Below are 24,956 nucleotides of genomic sequence, written 5' to 3' on the forward strand. Positions count from 1 at the left end.
TCGTGAGATGAAGACAGTTGCTGTAAGCTGAACTGAGCACTTCATGCTGTAGTTCGGGTGTTTAGCACCTCTCCTAACTAGCTCCAGCTCCCTCATTTGCTGGTACTAATATGTCACAGCAAGACATTAAGGGGCCCTACTGAGGTTTCATGTGAGATGTATGTGTTGGGCGAGCAAATCAGAATGTACCTTTTAGGGGTTAATAATAAGGCTTGTGATCGTCATGGGTTGGCCATGCAGTGAAATGAGGGTACTTTGGTGCCCTGGGAGTGTATAAAAAGTCTGAATAATGGAGGTTGGGCACCCTCAGTCAGTGCTTGGTCGTGTAATGGACAGGGGCCTGTTTTGCTCATGAAAAAAAAATAAATCATAATTTTGTCTCCAATCTCCAAAATGGAAAGAAATAGTGTTTAAACTGAGTTTTGTTGTTGTTGTTGTTGTGTTTTATTTTTTTCTTTCAGAAATGTTAGAGATAGAAAAAGAAAATTAGTCTTGGAAGTCCATCTTTGAAGGTAAATACATGGAAAAGCCTGAGCTAACAGGTTTATGGAGGACATGTCTATCTGTATCTACAAAGGTGGTTAGATAAAATTGGTTGTTACATAAATAAAAAAGTGCACTCTCAGGAAAACCCAGTGCAGTTGTATCACCTTCCACTTCTTCATGCACTGTGATCATGCCTTCAATTATCACTTTCTTTCTATGCCTTCAGAATCGTTATAAGATAAATGCAAGGTTTCTTGTTACATTGGATTTCTTGTATTACAGAAGTATATGTGTTTTATTTAAAAGCTAATATGAGAAAAAAATGCAAACATCTGATTTGTTTGGAGTACTTTGATGAAATGAGAATGAAATGTGCTCACTGACTGTTAATACTTTTTCTGTAGAGCTTTCCTTTTTCAAACCTTGCCTTTGGTGGAACCTGCCCAATATTTTCATACATAAGTTAACATTTACAATTCAGGGGCAGAGAAAGAAAGAGAGTCTATTATTTAGCCCAGTTTAGGTCATCTATTAGGTTGATCCCTGTGTCATCAATTAAGCGTGGGCTTCTGGTCCACAGGAAATGCCCTCCCTCAGTAAATAAAAAATAAAACACCACCACTTTCATTTGGAGGTACTGAAGATCTTTATTAAGACGTAATGTTGTGAATGATTTTGGCCAAAGGATTAAGAAATCATGAAAATGTCATATATTTTTCAAGTCAAATTTATACTGATTTGAGCTCTATGAACGTGCTACAGCACAGATTTTATAGGGCTTGGGGATAATGTTAAATGAAATAGCAGGGTTGAGGTCCAGTTCTGAGGCGGAAACTCCTGGGGGAGGGTGGAAGGTGAACCTCTGTAGGAGGCTGGTGAAGAAGAGGAAGAGCTCCATTTTGGCAAGAGTCTCACCAGCACAGATCCTCCGCCCTGAAATGAAATGCAGAATGGACAATAAGAGGCTGTGTGACGTGCTTCTTCCATGGCTGGAAGAAATAAAAAACAGCTTTTTTTTTTTTTTTTTTTTCTTAAAAAAAGCAGCTTTTATTCTGAGGAAGAACAGTGCCTTGAAATGTCATGTCCCCAGTATAAAAGAAAAAAGTAGCACTCAAAAGTGCACAAGAGCCTGAGAGAGAGGATACTCAGTCTTCACAGATATGATTATAAAGCCAAATAATTATTTTATTTTCTTTTCCTAAAAATGGGCTGGTTATATGTTTGTATTGTATATGTTTGTATTTTGGGATAAATATATGCAAATGCAATCTGAATTTCTGAATTTCTTAATTCCAGTTTTCAACAAAATATGCTTTTTTCCCCTCTCTATTTTGGTTTGGTTCAGTTTTTGGTTCCCAGGCCAACTTTGGCTGTTTTTGTCTTGACTTTGTCTAGTGTAGCCTAGTCACAGGCATTTTTGTATTTTTATTTTTAATTTTTATTTTTATTACACTTTATCAAAAAAGACCTTGGAAACACATATGTTAGCTAGGGTAGGACTGAGCAGGGAGGTGGTGGAGATATTCTATGGAATCCCTGATATAAGCCTTTCTCCAAAACCACCATGCATATATATATATTTCTCAATCTTGGACAAATTCATACATTTATAAACTTCCTTAATCAAAGCGTGATAATTCAAGGCCAGAACTAACACAGGCGTGAAGTGAAATTTGATTTTAACTCCCTTGCTTGACTGAAAGTGGAAAACAAGGTACTAAGGCATGGCCGTACTATGAACTGAGCATTCCAGAGAATGTCCAGACCTGGTGCTTCCTGGACGTGATTTCAGCTGGGAGATTTAGACATAAATCTGAAAAAGAGGGCTTGTGAATTGGCAATATCATAAATTATTTTATGAAAAAAATTGATTTTACTATATGTGTATGTTGAGTATGATAAGGAAAAAACATATTCAAATGTCACAAACAACTAAAAATAACACAAATAAGGTCCATAAAAAGTGCAGAGTATTGTGGATATGTTGGCCAGGGACTGATGTATAGGAACTTAACAATGACAGAGCCTGAAAAACAGGAGAGATGCCTTAGAAGGTGCAGTCATTGTGAAGGTAGGAATCTCTCATGCTTTGGAAAATGATACAGGTGTGTAAGCTTAGGTGAACATCACTCTCTGTGGGAAACTCAAAGGCAACCCCTTTACATTCACTAATATTAAAGAGAACTTGGGTATTTATATAATAAAACCCCTCTCTTTTGGCACAGGATATGAAGATTTGTTTGGCTGATACTGCTGAGGACTTTTTGAATGGGTCTTTTAAAAATGGCCAGAAACAAGGATGCCCAGGTCATAGAGCAGAAATGTCATACCTAAACTATCATGGAATTTTCTGAAAGCCTCCCTCACATTTAAAAAGACACTACAAATTCTATTTTATAATCACTGAATACAGGGGAACTGATAACTACCAAAGGCTGAAAGAATTAGTAGACATTCTATTTTCAGAAATGCACCCTGAGAAATGAGTTGTGAAAATGGACCCATGACAAAGGCAGTGTGGGGAGGTCAGGCTTCAATAATGAAGAACCACTAGTCTGAATTGCCTAAGACTGGTACTTGCAGCAGTATAACTGGAAAACAGAAGGTACCTGCTGAAAATGGCATGAAAGCGTCTTTCTTCACAAACTTTCCCTTGGAGTCAAGAAAGTGTTCAGGATAGAACATCTCTGGTTTCTCCCACTGGGATTTATCTTGCAGGACAGAGATCAGCAAGGGGATGATGTAGGTTCCCTGCAAAACAAGACAGTGGAGTTATTCTGTGCAAAAATAGTTTGTTGGCAGTAATGACAATAAGATTTTAATGTGAAGAAATCAGCCTGGACAAAGAGATTATTCTGGCTTCCATTGTGTGACATCACAGAAATGTTCATATATATCACATTAACCAGGTTTGAGATTGGAGAAATGTTAAAAGAAGCAGTCCTGTAAGCATCTCACCTTGGGAATGAAATAGTCTTTGAGAATGACATCTGTAGTAGTCTCATGAGGCAAATCCAATGGCAGGATACTAGCAAATCGTTGAACCTCATGGATAACAGCATCTGTATATGGCATTTGCGTTCGATGCTCGATTCGTGGAGGGTTTGACCCTATCACTTGCTCTATCTCTTCTTGAACCTTTCCTGATGAGGGAATACAATATAAGAAACAGACAAGGACTCTTTCATCCCCGAGACAGACTGGGCTTCACTGATGTAAAAGTATAAAAGACCTCAGCTGAAAACCGTAAATTCTGATTATTTCTTTGCCACTAAGAAACCTGGATTTGGTTAATTTAAATGGATAATTTAAGAGTGCTCCCAATCCAGAGAAGGTTAATAAAAAAAGAAAAAGAGAGAGATAGAGAGAAGAAAACCATATTTCCTTTTCCTTCACTTGCTACATTTTAATCATATTTTGGTGAATGTTTTCCAGGATTCTTTTTGATTTCCCTGTCTATCTACTGATAGGCTGACCAATGTGCCCCTCACTGGGTGTCAACCGCAGGGCATAGTGACACTTGGATAATAATTAACTGAAAGTATTGGCTTTTTAAAACTTGGTGTGTTAAGAGATATGTTGACCTTCAAGGGTCCTGTTCAGTTCCCGAGTATAAGAGCATCTGTCATAAAACTACTTACTCTGAATTTCAGGGTACTTGAGCATCAGCAGAAGGCTCCAGTTTAGTGTAGAGGAAATTGTCTCAAGGCCAGCAGTGAACAAATTGCTCACCAAGCTTAGCAAGTTGTCATTATGGAAATACCCATTGGAAGTGGATTTCTCCTGAAAGGAGTGTATGAGGTAAAAAGATGAAAACTTAAAGCAAGGAAAAACTTAAAGCAATATAGATAGCTAAACTTTTACTAAAAGTATTTTTATTTATTTATTTATTTTTTTAAGTGTGAAAGACAAAGTGCTTTGGGCTTGTACCCAGAGAAGAGTTTTGAAAGAAGTTTTATGTTTTGCATGATCTCTGCCCTTATTGGGGCCAGCTGCAAAGAGAGCTCTTTTTCCTCTGAAAAAGGTAAGTAAGATATATAACAGCCCCCAAATAAGGATCCCACTAGAGCCCAGGCAGTGCTTTAATACATTATGTTTTTAAAATAGTCAGAAAAGCTAGAAAAACAGTCAGAGCAGATGGAAAGAAGGATGGAAAGCCTTGGTAAACTGTACAAGTAAATAAAAGGAAAGAAATTAAGTTTAGAAGGATTTATGTTAGGACATATAGCCATAATTATTAGGACTCAAAGGAAATTGTAAATGTCTTCATATAACCGCAAAAGTTTGAAGAAATGAAAAGACGATTCAGTTACCTCCTGCTGTTTAACAAGGAAAGCATCAATAAAACTTCTCAGATCATTTTTGTCCAGAGTTTTGAGATGTTCTATAAAAGTAACTTTCACATAAGCCTGGAATTCATCTTTATTTTTGAGAAGAGTCTTGTTAGCCCTTAGGAGGAATCCAAGGTATGGGAAGATGTTGTACATCTACAAGAATGAAAAGCATTAGATAAAATTTACCAGCCAAAGGTCTGAAAACATTTTACAGGAACAAATGAATGATATTGTGCCCATTTTGCAGATACAAAGACAAAGGCTTAAGATTAATATTTTCTTCTTTAGAACATGACTGGATGAAAATCCACAAAGGAAACCTCTCAGCCTCAAGTTACTGGAAGCTGAGAGACTATTTTGCAGGAGAAGCATAGATGTGACATAAACATCTGCCGCTGGCCAGTGGTGGGACAGATCTTTGGACTGATTGTGTAGCTCCTTGTATGTTCTTGACAACTTTTCCCTCCTTGCAGACCACCTCTACCATCAGTTGAAAGCAGCAAGTAACAGCAATAATTCAGACTACCACAGTTATTTCACATGCATTTTCTTTGTCTGTGTCACCACACAGGCATATATGGATCATATTTCAAAATACAAGGAAGAAATTGGAGTAAAAAGCTGTGTTTTGCCACTGTTACAACAGTATAAATGGTGGTATGTTAAATCCTTGCTGTCTGGCGAATGGAACCAGAACTGCACAGATGTATACAGTAGGATCTGTGCAGCTGATGAAATGTCTAAAACTTGTGAAACTTCAAGTTTTTACAAAAAAGAACCTATACCACAAGCTAACTGAAATGTTGTCCAGCAAGTTTTTATTTTTATTTTATTTTATTTTATTTTATTTTATTTTATTTTATTTTATTTTATTTTATTTGACCAGCTGTTCTGCTAACAGTTTTTCCTGTTTCAAAGCCCAAAGGGAGAGAAGTGAATCTGGTGTGTGGCAGCATTGCATGCAGTTAGCTGAGCATATTTGTTACTCATTGAGACATTTCTGTGTAGCAGAAGCATGCAAAAACATATTCTGTATCTTTTTGTACAGGTAGGCCATGAAATCTGTAGCTTCTCCCTGTCCCATGCTCTGAGAAGGTGTCCTGTGTTGTCCTGTCACTATATAAGTGTGAAACATACTTTGGGAGAATGCTGGGCTTGCTGGTCGTGCGCTACAAGGTGTGTGTGTAGAGACAGATCTCTGTTTTCTTTCTGCGATAAGAGTGTCTGGGACAAAAGCTATTTATGTTCCATGGTCCTGACAGTTCTTTTCTGCCATGATTTTTGGAATTGGACCAAGGGAGGAGTAACAGCTCTAAAGAGCTTCTTAGATAAGTGCTGCCTGAGGGGCCGGGGGAGCCGCCGGGGCTCCAGGCTGGGCCTGGGGCCTCTGGGCCTGGCCCTGGGCACTGCTGAGCAGAGTTGGGCGCTGGCCTCTCCGCACCTCCCTTCAGCTATCTACGGACATTGAAAAAGTCGCTCCCCAAGTCTTCTCTAGGCTAAAAAGTCACTGCTGTCTCCTGTCTAGAAAAATTGTTATGGTCTATATATACTGGAAGTTTAGACACCTGCCCTGGTGGTGTATCATGACTGCTGCATTTACCAAGCTGAGAGGCAACCCAGTGCTCCCCTTTCCCTCAGAAGCAACAGCTTACAGGATTTCATTGCTTTTCTTAAAGACCAATTCAGTGGGCATTTCAGTCAGCATTGCTGCCAGAAAAAACAAGCAAACAAACTAACAAACAAAACCCACGAGCCTTGTTGTCTTCCCTTCTCAGGTGTTCCTTTCCTCGTATCAAACTTGACTGTACCAACATAAGCATCCAAATTCCAGAACAATACACTGCACTGGGAAAGTGATCTCATAGAAAATTAAACTCCCTAATCTCTCTTGCCCGTTATCTTTTTATTTTATATTATTTTATTTTACTATTTTTTTTTTCCTTACATCCATCCTTTATCTGCTTGAGGGTAGGAAAGCTCTGCAGGAGGATCTGGATAGGCTGCACCGATGGGCTGAGGTCAACTGCATGAAGTTCAACAAGGCCAAGTGCCGGGTCCTGCACCTGGGGCGCAATAACCCCAAGCAGAGCTACAGGCTGGGAGAGGAATGGTTGGAGAGCTGCCAGGCAGAGAAGGACCTGGGAGTGATGGTGGATAGTCAGCTGAATATGAGCCAGCAGTGTGCTCAGGTGGCCAAGAAGGCCAACAGCATCCTGGCTTGTATCAGGAACAGTGTGACCAGCAGGGCTAGGGAGGTGATCGTCCCCCTGTACTCAGCTCTGGTGAGGCCGCACCTCGAGTACTGTGTTCAGTTTTGGTTCCCTCACTACAAGAAGGACATGGAGGTGCTTGAGCGGGTCCAGAGAAGGGCAACGAAGCTGGTGAGGGGCCTGGAGAACAAGTCCTATGAGGAGCGGCTGAGGGAGCTGGGCTTGTTCAGCCTGGAGAAGAGGAGGCTCAGGGGCGACCTTATCGCTCTCTATGGGTACCTCAAGGGAGGCTGTAGCGAGGTGGGGGTTGGCCTGTTCTCCCACGTGCCTGGTGACAGGACGAGGGGGAATGGGCTTAAGTTGAGCCAGGGGAGTTTTAGGTTAGATGTTAGGAAGAACTTCTTCACTGAAAGGGTTGTGAGGCACTGGAACAGGCTGCCCAGGGAAGTGGTGGAGTCACCATCCCTGGAAGTCTTCAAAAGACGTTTAGATGTAGAGCTTAGGGAAATGGTTTAGTGGGGACTGCTAGCGTTAGGTTAGAGGTTGGACTCGATGATCTTGAGGTCTCTTCCAACCTAGAAATTCTGTGATTCTGTGATCCATTTTATGTTAGTACTCTGCAAACAATTCAGTCACAAGGGAGAAAATGGCTCAAAGCAAGGAAGATGGGAGAATAGTCTGATTTTATCAGTCCAGATTTCGCACTCATCAAACTATAGTTTAAGTAGGTCTTTGAGAGATTGGGGATTTGGTTGTGGGTTTTAAGATTGCCACATTTTCTCTTAAGCTTTGTTTTGGCCCAGGAAGTGCTTGTAAACCTATTATCTCTCAGTATCTCAGATTTTTCTGTTTAATACAAAGAATAGACTACCCATGTTACTATGTTCCCATGGCATCCAGTAGAACAACAACATAAAAATGTTTACATTACCGTAACCAAAGGTTTCCCAGCAAGCCTCACACTTTCATTGGTCAACTGTAGAAGTCTTATAAATCTGGAATCTTTGTAGTCGAATCGTTTTCCCAGTAATATTGACACAATTATGTTAGCAACTGCTGAATTAATTATTTTACTAGCATCAAAGGGCTTTCCTACACAATGAACAAAGAAAGAGATTACCTGGTGTCAAAAGACTATGTAAATTTAATACGAATTATTGCTATTTATTTTTGTTATTATTCGTTATTAAAGAACCATACCAAACCAACAGAAAAATGTCTCAGCCTGAGCTGTACAACATATGAAGAACTTGAGGTTAACGCCAAGCGTTGTACTTGAGCCAAGTACAAGTACAAGCCAAGTACTTGAACAAAACTTTAGAGATCTGAAGAATGCCTCATCTACCCACCTTCTTGTGACCCAATGGTGTCTAACAGATACCCATACTCCTCCACGATGCGGTCCTCAATGGCCCTTTTTCCCATTCCAAAGTCTCGTAAGGTTGTGAGAGTAAATCTTCGCATCACTTTCCAGTTTTCACCATGGGCAAAAACAAGCCCTAACACAAAGAGAAGATTTCAGTGCAGTAGCAGATTTGAAAAACCTAATTTGCAGACACATAATGTAGATAGTAATAACAGTAACTTTTAAAACAGGTTAGATTACATCTGGATGAGGAAGAAAAACAACTTTTCTTTCAGGATGTTCAGACTTCAACAATAGGTTTTATTGAAATAAAACAAAAACTGTTTAAAATATGTTTAATCAAGAATAATATATATCTATGAGAGACACTTGTCACTGAGAGAGTATTGGAAATTCAAGTTCAAATTTCTAGTCATCATCCTTTGAAAGTGGGACTGAACTACTGAACTGAGATCCTGTGTCTCTGATGATTACAGTAAGCACTTGAATAGGCACAAATGTGTTTTAAATTTAGCCAAGGTCTTAAACCCTCCTAATCAGTTTTTCACTGGAGTTTTTATACACTAGCTAACTGACTACTTCAGTTATATTTTTCTTTGAAAAAAAAAATAATATATATATACATATACAAGCTTACATGCAAGCAATAATGTGATTAAAAGATGCAATTATGGAAATGCTTGGAGAATTATTCCTGAATTTGTCTGAGTGTCTTTGGAGAGATAAATATTATTTTCTGATGCAAAATTAAATTTGTTTGAACATGAAATTCTTATTTGGAAACCCAGCTTGGAATACAATATTTCACTTATTAAAATAAATCCTCAGTTCTGCTTGTGTTCCATTCTAATGCCACATTTAGATTTTAAGAACACTATTCACCACTTCAAATGAGAAGCAGAAGTATAACACTCATGCGATTTCAGGAAAAAGAGGTTCTATGGTAAGCTACAAACAACCAAAGTACAGAATCATACCAGGAAAACTAGAAATGCCTTCTCTGTCATGCATGCCATTGCTCTAGATCCTGAAAGTAGGGCATTATCTGTTTTCTGTTATTACTGTGTGAATAACTATTTGGTTATAGTTTTCCACGTGTATTTCCAATGCCTTATATTGATTTTGATTCTAAGTGGCATGCTAGCCTCTGATTTTTCTGTAGGAAATATGTTTTTTTAATAAGTTGGATAGGAAAAATAAAAACAACTCACCATATCCTTTGGTCAAATCTTCAAAGATCGGGATTCTAGGTCTCTCTGCAAATGCATCTGCCTGGTTTACAAGAGCTTCCTTCACTGTCTCATACCCAGAAAGCACTACTATTTTCCTTTGTCCCATCTGAACACTGTAGACAGGACCATATTCTTCTGACAGCTGACAGAGGAAGATAACAGTGATTTACAACTTGTACGGCCTACAAACAAATTAACCACCTTTTCAGTGCTACTTATCTTCCCATCCAGCCCCTAAGTTACAAAAATGTGAAATGTTTTAGGACAGAGAATGAGAATTAATGTAAATAGAGACATTATGATGATTAATGACTGAATAGCACAGTTAGGAGTGGAGCCTAGTGTTAACACCTGAAACCTCCAAACAATCAAAGCCACTGAGAGTTTCCTTTGTGCCAACAGCTCTGACTTCCCTCTGAATCCCATGTAAATTCAATTTTTGACTCAGTTTTTCACACTGATTTTTATGTTACTGTGTTTCTTTCATTTAGGCAGCTCCACACTCATAAACTAAACCTATGCAAACCTTTGTTACCATTACTGTGTAAAAAATAACTGTTTCTGGGCCACGATCTAGCATCAGATAAATTTTCACTTTTAGCATATGATTACAATCAACATGAATCTGTCTACAAAGAGGGTCTCAGAGACCCTGTTTTGTCTAGGGTGGTACCTTTTTAGCTTGGATTATTTTCACTTGACTCAATGTTCTTGATTTTCCTGACTGCACTTATTTTTTGGTGTGTTTTCACAGAGAAGGCAACTATTTAGCATTGCTATGCAAAGTAATCAACAGCTGGTAAGCAAGTGCAGCCAACTATATGAAATGACACCGCAGCAGTGACATGTGGCTGAATTAAGGGTAGCTTCTTTGATAATATTGTTATCCCAGACTAATGTAGCTGTAGCAGAAATTGATTTTTTCAAAGGGTGTTCTTCTCTAACAGCTTTCCACGATTTGCAGTGTTGATGCTCTGGGTGAACATTTAATTTCAATGACTTCAGATTCATTTACACACTAAGTATATGAAAGATTTAAACCTTGAGCTAAGCTCAAGTTAGAGGACAAACTTTTCCCATTATAATAGATGCATTGGAATTAAAGCAGAGACTTTTGCCAACCCAGTTAAGCTTCATTGAATAGCTACAGATAATTTGCTAGATACTGCATCTGAGTGGTCTTTTGATCTGTGGTTGTGACATACATACAGACTTGTACGTTAGATATCCCTTTTAAAGTCATCAGCAAAGAGATATATGAAATTTCAATGTCTAATAAATAAATAAATAAATAAATAAAGAACCAGGTTCATAGAAGTCTTCTGACTCAAAATCAGGAGGGGCTACAGTAAACTAAGCTACAGTAAACTAAACAAAGCACTAGAAAAAAAGCAAGAGATTTTTTTTTTCTTTGGTTTGCTTGGATCTTTTCTGTATATTCTGGCAACTACAGTCCCTTTTGGTTTGGGGGAAGGTTTGGGGGGAAGAAGGGAAGAAAGAAACATGACAGGGGCTGTTAAATCAGTGAAGACAGGAGGCTACAATCACAACCCTAGGCATATCGATCAATGGAAGGTAGATGGATTTATCCAAATCATTTTGTCATTTTTTTTCATAAAATTACCACAAAAATAAAGTTAGGACTTGCTGTTAATTTGAGAGAAGTTTAAAGCTGAAACCGAAGTGCATGAAGTTGCAGTGAAGGGAGAAGGTGTTACAGTAAAGAACAAATCTTGCTGCATTCAGAGCTTCCTTCTCAAATAACTGTCTCCTTTCCCTTGCTATGGGTCACCTCTGAAGCAACATATCAGGGAAAACTCTGATATCTTGGACTGTGGGGCTACATGTAATTATGTGACCAGTAGAAAAGATAATGGCTACCTGTAGATAAGTCTTGTAGGGTCTCTTCAAGTCAAACAAATGAAGATTTCCAATGATAGGTAATGCTCTTGGTCCTGGGGGAAGATTCTTTCTCCGGTTGCTATTCAAGAAACTTCCAATTTTCAAAATGATCAGAAAAGTCAGGATGAACACTAAACCCACGGTAGTGCTGCTGCTCCAGTCCATCTCTATTCAGCTGAGTATTTGCTAGAGAAAAGAGAAAATGTGAACTCTGGATCTCTGTCTTCCTGCAAAATTTTGCTGTGAGAAACCCTAGTCCATAAGCCTCTTTCTCAGTGGAAGGTATTTCTTGAGGTTAGTGACTGGTTTATTCTCTTCCCCTGTGCTTGTTAATGAATTGTTGGTATGGTACGGAGGCAGGTAAATGCTAAGCTTGTGTGACTGGGGGAGTGTGTATCTTTCAGTGTTCAAGAATGAAAGTCCAAGCCCTTGGACGCCCACAGGTCATGAACCTGCTGTTTGCTATAACAGTCATAAATTCTGCATGCCCTGCAGGTTACTGATTAATTAGATTTTCGTCATTAGTTCAGACACGGCCTTGATACCCTGAGCATTGAAATCAGAGAAAGATTATTTCTAAGTGCTTTTTCATTGGCATAACTTTGCTCCCCTTGGATTCATTGGGAATTTCAAATCACAGAGTCACAGAGTCACTGAGATTGGAAAGGACCATTGGGTCCTTTCTGGGAGATTGGAAAGGTTCATTGGGTCCGACCCACTTGCTCCAGCAGGGCCACCCAGATCAGGGTGCCCAGCACCATGTCCAGGTGGCTGTTGGAGATGTCAAAGGAGGACACCATCCATAATGTCTCTGGACAACCTGTTCCAGTGCTCTGTCACTCTCAGAGTAAAGAAGTTTTTCCTCATGCTCAGTTGGAACATCCTGTGTTTCTGTCTGTGCCCTTTGCCTCTTGTCTTGTCTCTGGAGACACCGAAAAGAGTCTGCCCCATTGTCCTGACACCCTCCTCCAAGACATTTGTATACATTGGTAAGATCTCCTCTCAGTCTTCTCCTCTCCAGGCTAAGCAGGCCCAGCTCTCTCGGCCTTTCCTCACAAGATACTCCAGTCCCCAAACTGTCTCTGGAACTCTGAGTGAAGAGCTAGTAGCAGTGAATGAATGGCTGTGTGGTTCTTAACTCTCTGCTGGGTTAAACCACAACATGAACCCAGAACTGGACACACTACTCCATGTGTGGCCTCACCAGTGCTGAGTACAGGGACAGAGTCTCCTCCCTCAACCTGCTGGTAATACTTTGCCTGATGCAGCCACGGATATGATGATTCTTTGCTGTAATGGCATACTGCTGTCTCAAGTTTAACTTCATGAGGTCAAACTCTTGTCAAACTTCATGAGGCTCTTGTCAGCCCATTCCTCCAGCCTGCCCATGTCCCTCTGGGTGGCATCACAACCCTCTGGCATATCAGTCACTCCTCAGTTTTGTGTCAAGAGCAAATTTTCCGAAGGTACACTCTCCCCCCTCATCTATATCATTAAGGATTATGTTAAACAAGCCTGGACCCCTTATTGATCCTTGGGTGCTCTTCTTGTTATGGCCTCCAACTAGAATTTGCACCTCGTAACACTACCTTCTAGGTCCATCCATTCAGCCAGTTCACAGCCCACCTCACTGTCTGCTCATCCAGCCCCTACTTTATCACCTCCTCTATGGAGATCTTATGGCAAACAGTGTTAAAAGCTTTACTGAAGTCCAGGAAGATTATGTAAATTTGCAGATATTCTTGTGACTAAAAAGCTACAGCATGGTTCTTTAATAAAGAAGCTGGAGGGGCCTGGAGGGCACCAAGGAAGGACTGGTTTGCCCAGTTCCCACTGGAAGCACAGCACCGGTTGTCTGTTCCAAACACAGCTACTTACTCAGAAGCCATTTCAGGTGCAAAAGAAGATCTTCTAGCTTTGAAGAATGACATTGGCAATGGTTTGATTTGAAATGGAGAATGATTTATTGTTTTTCTGTGTTTTTGTCATTCTCATCAGCATACATATAATTCTCTACATTTCTGTGTGTGTGTGTGCATTCATTCAGAACACTGGTGTCGCAACAAAATGTGTAATGGATCATTTTCGCTGGGCAGTTTGGGTGAAGCTGCGATGGAGATGTGGAAGGGGAGAGGACTTGTGTGTGTGATCTGTGCCAAACCCTGTGAGCTGTGGCCCAGAGTCCAACCTCAGCCTCTTTCCTTGAGGGCAACATGCAGTGGTGTAGGAATGGACTGAATGAAATGGACTTTGCTATCTCATCATGGGATTCATCCTTACAAAGACCATCAATTTGCCTGTTCAAGGAGTGGCTGAATGGCAGAACTGCTGCCTGCTATAATGGTGAGTGATATACCTCTTGCTGTGATTCAAGGTGTACTTGGATTAAACATCCCTTATCAGATTCAGAAGTAGCAAACTTCCCGAGTGGGACTAGAGACAGACTAAGATATTTCACCTGGGTTTTTCAGGGAAAGAAGATGAAAAAACCCCTAGGAACGTGGCACTGCACAGACCTCATGAGTCACTGGGGGAACGGTAAGCCCAGTAGTGTGAGAGATATCCAGGTCTGAGGTGGAAACTCCTGGGGGAGGGTGGAAGGTGAACCTCTGTAGGAGGCTGGTGAAGAAGAGGAAGAGCTCCATTTTGGCAAGAGTCTCACCAGCACAGATCCTCCGCCCTGAAATGAAATGCAGAATGGACTGTAAGAGAGTCAGTGGGACATGCTTCTGTAGTTGTGGGGGTGAATTAAATTTAATTCACCCCTCTAGTGGGGTGAATTAAAAGTCCTGGTCCTTTGGTAAAGCTGGACCATTAAAGTTAGCAAGTGGAAGAAGAAGAGAGGAGAGAAAAGAAGGGAGAAGAGGAGGGGAGGGGAGGGGAGAGGAGGGGAGGGGAGGGGAGAGGAGGGGAGGGGAGGGGAGAGGAGAGGAGAGGAGAGGAGAGGAGAGGAGAGGAGAGGAGAGGAGAGGAGAGGAGAGGAGAGGAGAGGAGAGGAGAGGAGAGGAGAGGAGAGGAGAGGAGAGGAGAGGAGAGGAGAGGAGAGGAGAGGAGAGGAGAGGAGAGGAGAGGAGAGGAGAGGAGAGGAGAGGAGAGGAGAGGAGAGGAGAGGAGAGGAGAGGAGAGGAGAGGAGAGGAGAGGAGAGGAGAGGAGAGGAGAGGAGAGGAGAGGAGAGGAGAGATCAACTCCAGTGGGAAGGAAGGATTTCTGGATGCACAGTTCCTTTCAGAGCCCTAAAAATGGAATAGAAGGTACCTGCTGAAAAAGGCATGAAGGCATCTTTCTTTAAAAACTTCCCCTCCGAGTCGAGAAAGTGCTCAGGGTAGAAGGTGTCTGGTTTCTCCCACTGGGATTTGTCGCGTAGGACAGAAGTCAGCAAGGGGATGATGTAGGTTCCCTGCAAGCCAAGGCAGAGCAGTTACTACATTGACAGTGGCGGTGGTGTGGCCATCAGAGTGATGATGAGTGTTGGAGCTGAATAAACACACTTTAGCTGGGGAACTCCTGACAAGGTAAGAGTGTGTGAGAACCCTGCAGTAAGTGAGCATCTCCGGATGCCAGACTTGAAGGCGGGATGCACTGGGGATGGAGAGAAGGAAAGGAGTGCTGCTGGCATCTCACCTTGGGAATGAAATAGCCTTTGAGAGTGACATCTTCAGTAGTCTCATGAGGCAGGCTCAATGGCAGGATATTAGCAAACCTCTGAACTTCATGGATAACAGCATCTGTATATGGCATTTGAGTCCGATGCTCAATTCGTGGGGGGTTTGATCCTAGCACTTGCTCTATCTCATCTTGGACTTTTTCTGTGAAAGAAACATGGATCATACATAGACTGCTCGAACATCTCTTTATCGTGTTAGAATAATGGGATATGGAGAATTCACATTTTTATTCTACCCTGTTTAGTCTGAAGTCACATTCAAGGTGACCCGATGAGAAGGAAACCATTGAATGCCCAGTTTCCACTTACTCTGAATTTCAGGATATTTCATCATGAGCAGAAGGCCCCAGCGCAAAGTGGTGGATGTGGTATCTGTCCCAGCTGCAAACAGATTTCTCACAACTTCAGTTAAGTTTTCATTATCAAAAAAAACATTGTCCTTTCCATTCTCCTGGAGAAATGAAACAATAGTTTATCATCTGGTTAAAGATTCAAGTGGTTTTTCATCAGAGAATGGGGAAAAAAAAGTCATATGCAAACCTCAGTGAGGAGTTAAAATTTTAAAGGAGAAGGTTTTGAAGTGATGCCTTGAGAAATCTATAATAAGCTGAGTCTTGAAGCACCGAATGCTTGGACTGTCTCTGCTACCCACAAGAACACACAGTCGAGTCAGCAAGGTTAATTTCAGTAATAACAGGAATGACTGGGGCCACCCAAATAATTAAATCAAGTTTTTCTTTTCCTGGGTCATGGAGCAGAGCATATTACAGAATGAAATTTCTTAGGAAAAACAGATTTGCTGTCAGGGCTGGGCTTTCATGTGAGCTCAAGAGGTACTGGGGACTTGGCTCATTGTGATATTGCCTTTACCTGCCACTAGCACCAAAAAAAGATCCTAGAAGATGGTTCTTGTTCCCCTGAGTTCCAGTGGCCAATATTTGCTACAGGCTTGAGCTGAAACATCACCAGTCCATGCCTCTTGGAGCTGAGGGCTGGGTACAAACCCTGCTTCATTTTTACAAGACCTGTAGAACTAAAGTGGAAGTTCCACTATTTGTGGAAGCAGGTAAATAAAATTTTGTGTGAGATGCCAACTGAAAACAACAAACGTGCTGAAGAGTCCTAGAGCTTTCCCAGGGTATGCGTATATGAAGGGGAACAATAGTTTATAAAAAAAGAATCAGAAATGATGGGGTACAGAACAGGATTTTAAATTAGAAATAAGGATTTCTTCTCATACTTTGCTCGGTTTTGTATTTTCCTTATAAATTAATGGGGACACAGGGAAGATGCTTGCCTGTGATCATTTTATCTTCTCGCTGAAATAATTGCACAGTCTTTCAACTCTAGCACAGTTGTTAGTAGGACTTTAGCACATGCCAGATTTCTGATGAATACTTATTGAGCTGTAAAGACGAAAGGAAAGTGAAGAGATTTGAAGGAGCTGCTGGAATTCAATTACCTCTTGTTGTCTGACCAGGAAAGCGTCAATGAAGCTCCTCTGGTCATTTCTGTCCAGGACTTTAAGGTGTTCTATGAAAGTAACCTTGATAAAAGCATTGACTTCTTTCACATTCTCAAGAAAAGCTTTGCGGTCCTTCAGGAAGAATCCAAGGGCTGGGAACATATTGTACAGCTACAAGATGCAGAGATGAAGAGGAAGAAAAAGCAACTGCTAAGTAAATGTACTGCTGTTCAACAGTATGTATTAACAAAAGCCCGTACGGAAAAAAGGTGTATATTCATGATGCAAAACACCCTTTGTCCTCCTTCTCTGGCCAGCTATGTAAAATGGTTAAATTTATTCTCTCTTACACTATGTATTAATCACATTAGCTGATGGTGGCCTAGAAATCCAATGTTTGCATGTCCTTGACACAGTTTTCTAGCTCTCCTATCCTAGAGAACTCATCCCTCCCTCTCCACATTGTTGAAATTGGATGTATCAAAAGAAAGTTACTATTTTAGAGACAGTTACAGACATGTTCATTTTTTTTTTTTATATTGTTTGTATGGGAGATGGGGAATAATGATCAACTTCTATCACTTGGGGACATGCTCCTTGTATTTTATTGCATATTCTTCAATTCTTCATGAAATGAGGAACTTGTAATCTCCAGGCTATGCTGCTCAGAGAAATTCATAAGTAGCACCAGAGGTCTTCTTTCTGCCATTTCAGAATGCATTTGTCATGTACAGATAAATGAATTGCAATGATCAGAAGTGAGCTAGGTGTACTGTTAATGCTTTGTGTAGTGTGTGATTTTGAAGAGCAACATTCAAAGAGTATGAATTACCGAAACTGGTGGCCTTCCAAAAAGTCTGATATTTTCATTCATCAGTGACAGGAGTCTTTTGAATGTGGGGTCTTCATAGTCATACCGTTTTCCAAGCAATATGGATACAATGATATTAGCAACAGCAGCATTCATTATCAGAGTCATCTCAAGGGGCTTCCCTAGCATAGGAAAAGGTGGTGCAAACAACATAGTCAATGGTTATTGTAATTAATTAAAATATTACAATAGCACGCAGAGGCTTTGTGAAAGTTCGGGATACAATAGGCACAGAGTTGTCAGGATGAAAGTTTCCCCCACCTCCTAGTTCACAAGTCACCAAAAGCTTTTAAGACAGACCTGAGACTGAAAGCAAGTTTTTGTGCTCCTCTCCATTTTCTTCAAGACCATTGTGGTCTTGGTCTTTATGGCCCTTCCCCAGTTCTGCTCTACTTGGTCATACATGGTCTTAAAGTTTCCAAGTATAAGGAAAACACTTAGCGCTTGCCACTTCCCCTGTTAGTGCTATCCTGGGCAGTCCCTTTCTACCAATATTTGAGAATTGGACTGTGCTTGTCTAGAACATTTAAGTCAAATTTCCTAAAGAAGTAGCTCTTGGTCACACATTCTTTCCTGCTGAGGCTCTCAGTTCTACAGTATGTCCCTCTGGTGCAACTTTGCAGCCGGACACAGCTGCTGCTTTCAGGGCTTTGGGGTGGGGACTTGAAGCCTAACTAGAACGGTGATACAGAAATCTGTTTTTATGGCAAGTCTACTTGGTTGAAACAGCTGCCTGCTGAAGTTACAGAATGATCAGAGGGCTGGAGCACCTCTCCGGCGAAGACAGGCTGAGAGAGCTGGGGTTGCTTAGCTTGGAGAAGAGAAGGTTCCATGGAGATCTTATTGCAGCCTTTCAGTACTTAAAGAAGGCTTATAAGAAAGATGGAGAGAGACTTTTAATTTATTCATTTTTATAAGGGTATGTAGTGATAGGACAATGGTTTAAAACTCAAATAAGATAGTTTTAGATTAGATATTAGGAAGAAATTCTTCACTCAGAGGGTGGTGAGGCATTGGAACAGGTTGCCGAGAGGAGTTGTTGATGACCCATCCTTGGGGGAAAGTCAAGGCTGGGTTCAAGATTGGGTTGAATGGGGCTTTGAGCAACCCCTTTGAGGTTCCCCTGTCTATGGCAGGGGGTTTGGATTAGATTATCTTTAAAATTAGATGATCCAATCCAAAATGTTATACGAATCAATGAATCTATGATTCCATTCTAATTCCTGCTCTTGGTAACTGAGCCTAGTGAGAAACAATCCTGGATGATGATGGTGGCATCTATAAATAGATCTCTCTCCTACTGGAAGGGATTTCACAGATGTGTGCCTCTAGGGACAATGAATTTTTCAGTCTAGATATGCAAGTCTTTGCAGTTGGCTTCTGCTTTTCTCCCTATGCATTTTGATCAATCAAAGACTGTAATTTGTAGTGCACATGGAGGAACATATCCCTTTCCTCAACAGTGCTGTTTGCCTCCATGTTTGACTTTCAGGGCCTCAATAATCGTTTTCATTTGCATGTCAGGCAATTGCCAGTTAGAGAGACTGTGAGAAAGACAGAACTCATGTAAACTCATCATCCAGCACAGATGCTGGAAAAAGGTATATCTCTGAAAGTGTTTGAAGCCTTAAATCTTGGCATTCCTGAAAATGTTTTCTGAGAAAAGTCAGAGACATGTTATGGAGGTAATAATCTCCCTACCTTTCTGTGACTCTATAACATCTGCCAGGTATCCATACTCTTCTACAACACGATCCTCTATGGCCTTCTTTCCCATTCCAAAGTCTCGCAAGGTTGTAAGAGTGAATCTTCGCATCACTTTCCAGTTTTCTCCATAAGAAAATATAACTCCTGAAAATGAAAATGAAAGCACATAAACAGAAATTTCAGCAGATTCCTAATCTACCCTGTGGTGGTTTCACACTGATGGACAGCTAGGGTCCACCACACTGATATCTCAATCCCTTTCATGAAAAGAACAGGGGGAGAAGATAAGATGAAGAAAGGCTCATGGGTTGAGATAAGGACAGGGAAATCACTCTGCTGCTCTCAAAACAGATTGTGTCTCCATGTAAATGAAAAGAAAGCTTCAGAGAATTCTCAGTAGCATCTTCAGAGAAGTTTTGGTCATGATGACACTACTATTAACTTTCCTTACACCTATCATTATTCTTTTTTAGTCCTGTTCAAGAAACTGTTTCAAGGGAGGAAAAACAATATTTACAGATAGGTTGACAATTAATGACATAGTAGTTACTCATGCCCCTATTTCCACATATTCCATCAATATTTATGGGAATCAATAGCTCTTGTTCAGTGTCTAACATCTGTAGAGGGTATACTACAGAGGGTATATCTGTAGAGCCCAGAACTCAGAGCAAGAGAGGGGTACCTCTTAGGAAAAAATACTGAAGTCTTGAATTATTGTTTACTTTCCCTTAAAGAGGAAAATATAAATTAAACTTGATTTTATTTACTTATTTTTTTTTTTTTTTAAATAGGCCTTCAATAACATCAGTCTCACAGGAGTATTTTGAGGTAGTGCTACTGATATAACAGACACTTTTCTGCCAATTTGTTTAGGGTTTATTCGGCAAGGTTTTTGTAGAGAGAGGGGTTGCAGGGGTGGCTCTGTAAGAAGAGGCCAGGGCCTGTCCTGGTGTCAGGACCAGTTCCATTTGACTGCCAGAGAGTGTTCAGAAGCCAAGGAGTGAAGTTGAGCTTATGAAGAAGGGATGGGTTGGGTGAAGGTGTTTTTGCTTTGTCTTTGTTTTTCATCATCCTATTCTATTTTTTAATTTTTAATTTTTAATTCTATTTTTTAATTGGAAATACATTAATTCACCCCAAGCTGAATCTGTTTTGCCTATATCAGCAGTTAGTAAGTGATCTCCATGTCTTTATCTTGACCCAAAGGCTTTTCCACTGTATTTTCTCCTCCTGTCCTGCTGAGAAGGGGAATTGAGAGAGAATCTGGATTGTGAGTGTCTGTCTGGCATCCAATGAAGGTCAACCCATTGCACAGCTCCTCAACATGACATCTCTAAATCTCAGCAGCTGGTTCAGACCTCTAAATGAGGTGTTTGTGTGTAAATTAAGGTTATCATCTCTTGTTATCCTTGATGGATATCACCACATACCACTCAAATTGCTTCATACGCTTAGCAAAACAAAGTGAGAGGTTCTGCATTCCCCTTTCATGGAGAAAACCTCGTCCTGTTATCTTTCTTTGTAGAAGGCAGGTGTGTGGGGAACAGAACAGTGCACTCACCTTTTCCTTTTCCTGTTTCTTTGACGATTTGTATTTTAGGTCTCCCTGCAAATGCATCTGCATGGTTCACCAGAGCTTCCTTCACTGTGTCATATCCTGATAGCACCACCACTGTCTTTGGTCCCATCTGAATTCTGAACACTGGGCCATACGTTTCAGACAGCTAGTGGGATGAAAGGAAGAAAGAAAATGATTTTCAGCAAGGTTAAAAATACTTGTTTTTTATCGGGTTCAATGTTCTTTTCACATGGCACCGGCTTTTCATCCTCTGCCCAAAATATTGAGAATTTGTCATACAAATATTGGAGCTATTGTTAATAAATACAAAGAATCACAATGGGGTCTGTAATCTTCTGTCAGATATTTGATTTCTCTGCTAGATATTTGACTTTCAGGAGGCTGTGTCCACTGCACTGTCTCTCTAACTTTTGATTTAGAAGCAGAGAACTCACAAAGGACAGCTGGAAATGTTCACCTACCCAAAAGGAGACTGATTTCCAAGGTGGTAGTAAATGGTAGGATACAGAAACTCCCTGAAATACTTAGATTTGCTGTTTGTGGTTTTGAGGAATAGCACAGTGAGTCTACACCAAAAATCATACCCTATCTGACTGTCACACACTATCTTCCCCAAATTCCTGGAGTTTACTGCCATAAGTTATGAAAGAACAAGCAGTGCTAGTTCATTTCCTAGTTCACTCTGGGAAACCAGGAAGATTTTTCCATCAAGGGAGAGTATCAAGAATTTGTTTGCTGTCAGTTCCCTGATGTCTGAATCTAGCAAACATCTTCCAAACATCTTCCAAAAAGCTCTGTTCTCCAGCAGTTGCTGGTGGAATTTCCTTTAAGAATAAGAGATCCATGGCCCCTCTTTTCTAGTTACTCTTACCTGGAGAGCCCCGGCATTTCCTGTGTTCAACAGAAGTTGGTCAATTCTCTTGTTAATATGGCTGGAAGCCAATTCCCCTGCACCAGCACAATATCGTATAATAGGAATAGCAGTTTTGCAGAGAATAAATCCTGTTGTGTTTGTGATTTCCATGCCTTGAGAAAACTTTGTATCTGTAACTCTGCCTTAGAGCGAGAGCTCTGAGAAAGAGAACTACAGAAGTTACCTTTATCATTGTCCTGTCAAGTTTCTTCAAGTCCAAGATGTGCAGATTTCCAATGATGGGTAAAGGCTTGGGTCCTGGGGGAAGGTTCTTATTCACATGGCTCTTCTGGAAATATTGTATTTTCACAATCAGGAGGAGAATGAGGACGAACAGTAACCCCACAGGAACAATGCTGGCCCAATCCATTATCTTTCTGTAAAAGCTTAGGTGAGGAGATGAAAATTCAAGCAATCTCCTGTCAGAAGTTGTTTCAAGCAGTAATGGCACTTCTACGCTTACAGAGGTATGATCTTAACCTCTAAGAAGTGGTAGAAGTTTCAGCTCCCTTCTGGGATTTTACCATTGAAGAATACTTACTTAGCACTCTCACCAACATATACACTCACTTTACGCTATCCTGGTTACTGTTTAATGAGAGAATTAACAATGAGTCTCATACATTGGCAGAGATGTCTGGGGGTGTAAATTTAGAAATAGCAACTCAAACAGTGCCTTGAACTTTGCAACTGAAAGCATTAGTCCACAAAGGAGAGACACTGAGAACTAGTAAAGCATGTCTACAAAGGAGATGCAAGGGTCATCCTTTTCATTTAAATGCTTTATGCTATGGTATTAAGCATTGCTGTGTCATCATCTTCTTTAAAACTGCCAAACTTTCCTCAGGCAATATAACCCAAGGCTCTCTATTTTTTATCATTGTAAAATTATATTCACATCCCTTAATTCAGATTATGTCCACTAGTTCTTGTTCTCTCCCAATTTTCCCTCTTTCTATACTGTGCTTATAGCTGATCTTATTATTACTTATAGCTTGCTATACTTATAGCTGACCCATTACTGTTTCTCCACAGGAAGGTTAGGGAACCTAAAGCTGCCTTCTTATTAATGCTGAGGTCAGTGAGATCAGTCCTCAGAGGCCTTTACTCTGACATTATCAGATCTGTCCTTATCCATTTTGATGCCAACAGCCAGGGGAGATGAGACTGCAAAGTGAGGGACATTACATTCAGGTCCTAGCATTAAGCAGAGATCTCTTGCTCTCAGTTTCAGATTTGGTGTGTGTTCAGTTGCTAAGTAAATGGTATAACCACTGCAGTAACACAGAGGAATTTGGGTTTCTAAGCCCAAGAGAGCCACAGCAAAGTTTCTTTTTGGACCAATTGGCATGAAGTAGGAGAAGAGGGAAGAAGCTCAGGCTTTCCCTTTCCTTTATGGAAGATATTAGGGATGTCAGATTTTGCCACGAACAGAAGGTTAGCTGAAAGGGGAGCTAGGACTGTTGTGAAGATTTCACCTGAGTAACCTGACTGTGGATTTATGGCCCTGATGTGCTGTGGTTCCTAGAGTGTAAAGCTGCCTTAATCAGGATTGCTTAAGAAAGGAAGAACTCAATGCACTGTCCTCTGAGCTAGCTGAATAATATGTTGAGGCACATACATCTTTGATCTAGGTGGTATTCAGAGTGAAATGTGGAGTCACACTGATCTGACCAAGTGGTAAAGGATGTATTGATATGAAGGCCCAACATTCCTTTAAAGTGAGAGCAGGGCAAGGGGCACCTGGAGGCCACCTTACTTACCTTCAAAAATCAGAAGCTTAAAATGATCAGATAACTCATGTTCTTAATTTTCACAGAGTATTGAGGTTGGAAGGGACCTCTGGAGGTCACCTACTCAGGCAGGTTGACCTAACATTGCACATTAGGGCCCGGATTCATTTATCTTTATCAGTGGCACTTGCTTTTGACATCCAACAGTAATCATTTCAGGCAGAGAGACTGTAAGAAGAGATTGTAGGATTATCTCTGAGTGTTGAGCCAAGGCTGAGGGGGAAATAGAGAAAAGATGGCCTCTGCTTGTTGAGGAAAGATGGCTGAGGTGCAGTCTGACTTGTTCAAATCAGAATTTGAGAGAGTGCTAAAAGGAGAAGCCATGCAGAAGAAACCATCCAGGGCTTTCATTGAGACTGACTGGGGAAGAAAACCTGCACCCTTCAGGGTAGTGTTTGTATGAGCTTTCTAGCAGAAACTTGTACATGGCTTTGAAGCAAGAATGTGGAGGCTATGTGACCTAAGGTGCCCCGTCTGAGTCCTTTGTCCTTGACTCTTAAAAATGCCCTGATCCCTGCAGAGACTTGCTGAAAAGCAGGGGAGAGCAGTCAGACTCCCAAGGACTGGAGATGCAGAGACCTAGAGGAAAGGAACATAAGAACCTGGCTGAGAACCTGGAAGAGGAGCTAAAGCAAACCTGCTCTCATACCATCTGGCCTTGAGTCTGCTGCTGCCACCAGGGTCATTGGAGGAAAGATCATATCGTTTCACTTACTTGGATAGTGTCCCAGAAAAAGTCCAGGGCTTATGGCCAGCTGTGTGCTAATTGGCACGTTTCTACTATACCTCCATAAGCAGGTAAAAAGGCACTGTGTCTGTCTTTCTTTCCACACATCGCTAGGATTTAACTATTAACAGGGGATAAGTCAGATAACAATTCTTAGGTTATGAAAGGAAGTGGCAGTTCTGAGTTGTTTACTAGGACATGGTCCCATGCAGAGTTTCAGAACAAGTACAGCATTTGCCTGCCCATATGAGACTTGCCAGGTTATTGGAAGGGTGCTGTGGGAGCTGGAGATGTCTCCAGAAATGCAATGGGAGAAGCAAACAAAACCCCGAACCCTGTTGCCCTTGCCAGCTCAGCCCTGCTGGTTTCTTCCATTAGGTCTGGTTGCTCCAGTGCCAGCAGGGAGTGTGTGAGCTGAGTAGGGTGTTCCTAATGAATGGTCTCCTAAACATGAGCCAGCAGTGTGCCCAGGTGGCCAAGAAAGCCAAGGGCATCCTGGCCTGTGTCAGTAATAGTGTAGTCAGCAGGGACAGGGAGGTGATTGTCCCCCTGAACTCTGCTCTGGTGAGGCCGCACCTCGAGCGCTGTGCTCAGCTTTGGGCCCATCACTACAAGAAGGACATCGAGGCTTTGGTGTGTGCCCAGAGCAGGGCTATGAAGCTGGTGAAGGGACTGGAGCACAAGTCCTGTGAGGAGTGTCTGA

General features: G+C 41.1%; 2 protein-coding genes across 2 annotated transcripts; both read right to left on the minus strand.

The window, feature by feature from the left end:
- Window positions 1–1,113: 1,113 nt before the first annotated feature.
- Window positions 1,114–11,935, minus strand: LOC311434071 (cytochrome P450 2K1-like). Its single transcript, XM_084513939.1, has 9 exons — window positions 11,510–11,935; window positions 9,608–9,770; window positions 8,380–8,529; window positions 7,962–8,122; window positions 4,800–4,973; window positions 4,128–4,269; window positions 3,445–3,629; window positions 3,096–3,237; window positions 1,114–1,419 (listed from the first exon to the last, which is right to left on the minus strand). Exons 1-9 carry the CDS (start codon window positions 11,693–11,695, stop codon window positions 1,232–1,234), a joined length of 1,491 nt encoding a protein of 496 aa, XP_084370065.1. The 5' UTR covers window positions 11,696–11,935; the 3' UTR covers window positions 1,114–1,231.
- Window positions 11,936–13,470: 1,535 nt separating this feature from the next.
- LOC311434060 (cytochrome P450 2K1-like) lies at window positions 13,471–22,273 on the minus strand. Its single transcript, XM_084513910.1, has 9 exons — window positions 21,918–22,273; window positions 20,803–20,965; window positions 19,233–19,382; window positions 17,493–17,653; window positions 16,658–16,831; window positions 15,505–15,646; window positions 15,153–15,337; window positions 14,787–14,928; window positions 13,471–14,210 (listed from the first exon to the last, which is right to left on the minus strand). The coding sequence occupies exons 1-9, from the start codon at window positions 22,101–22,103 to the stop codon at window positions 14,023–14,025; spliced, it is 1,491 nt and encodes a 496-aa protein (XP_084370036.1). The 5' UTR covers window positions 22,104–22,273; the 3' UTR covers window positions 13,471–14,022.
- Between the last annotated feature and the right edge of the window lie 2,683 nt (window positions 22,274–24,956).

This window comes from Aythya ferina, assembly GCF_964211825.1.
Source record: "Aythya ferina genome assembly, chromosome: 3".
Lineage (NCBI taxonomy): Eukaryota > Metazoa > Chordata > Aves > Anseriformes > Anatidae > Aythya > Aythya ferina.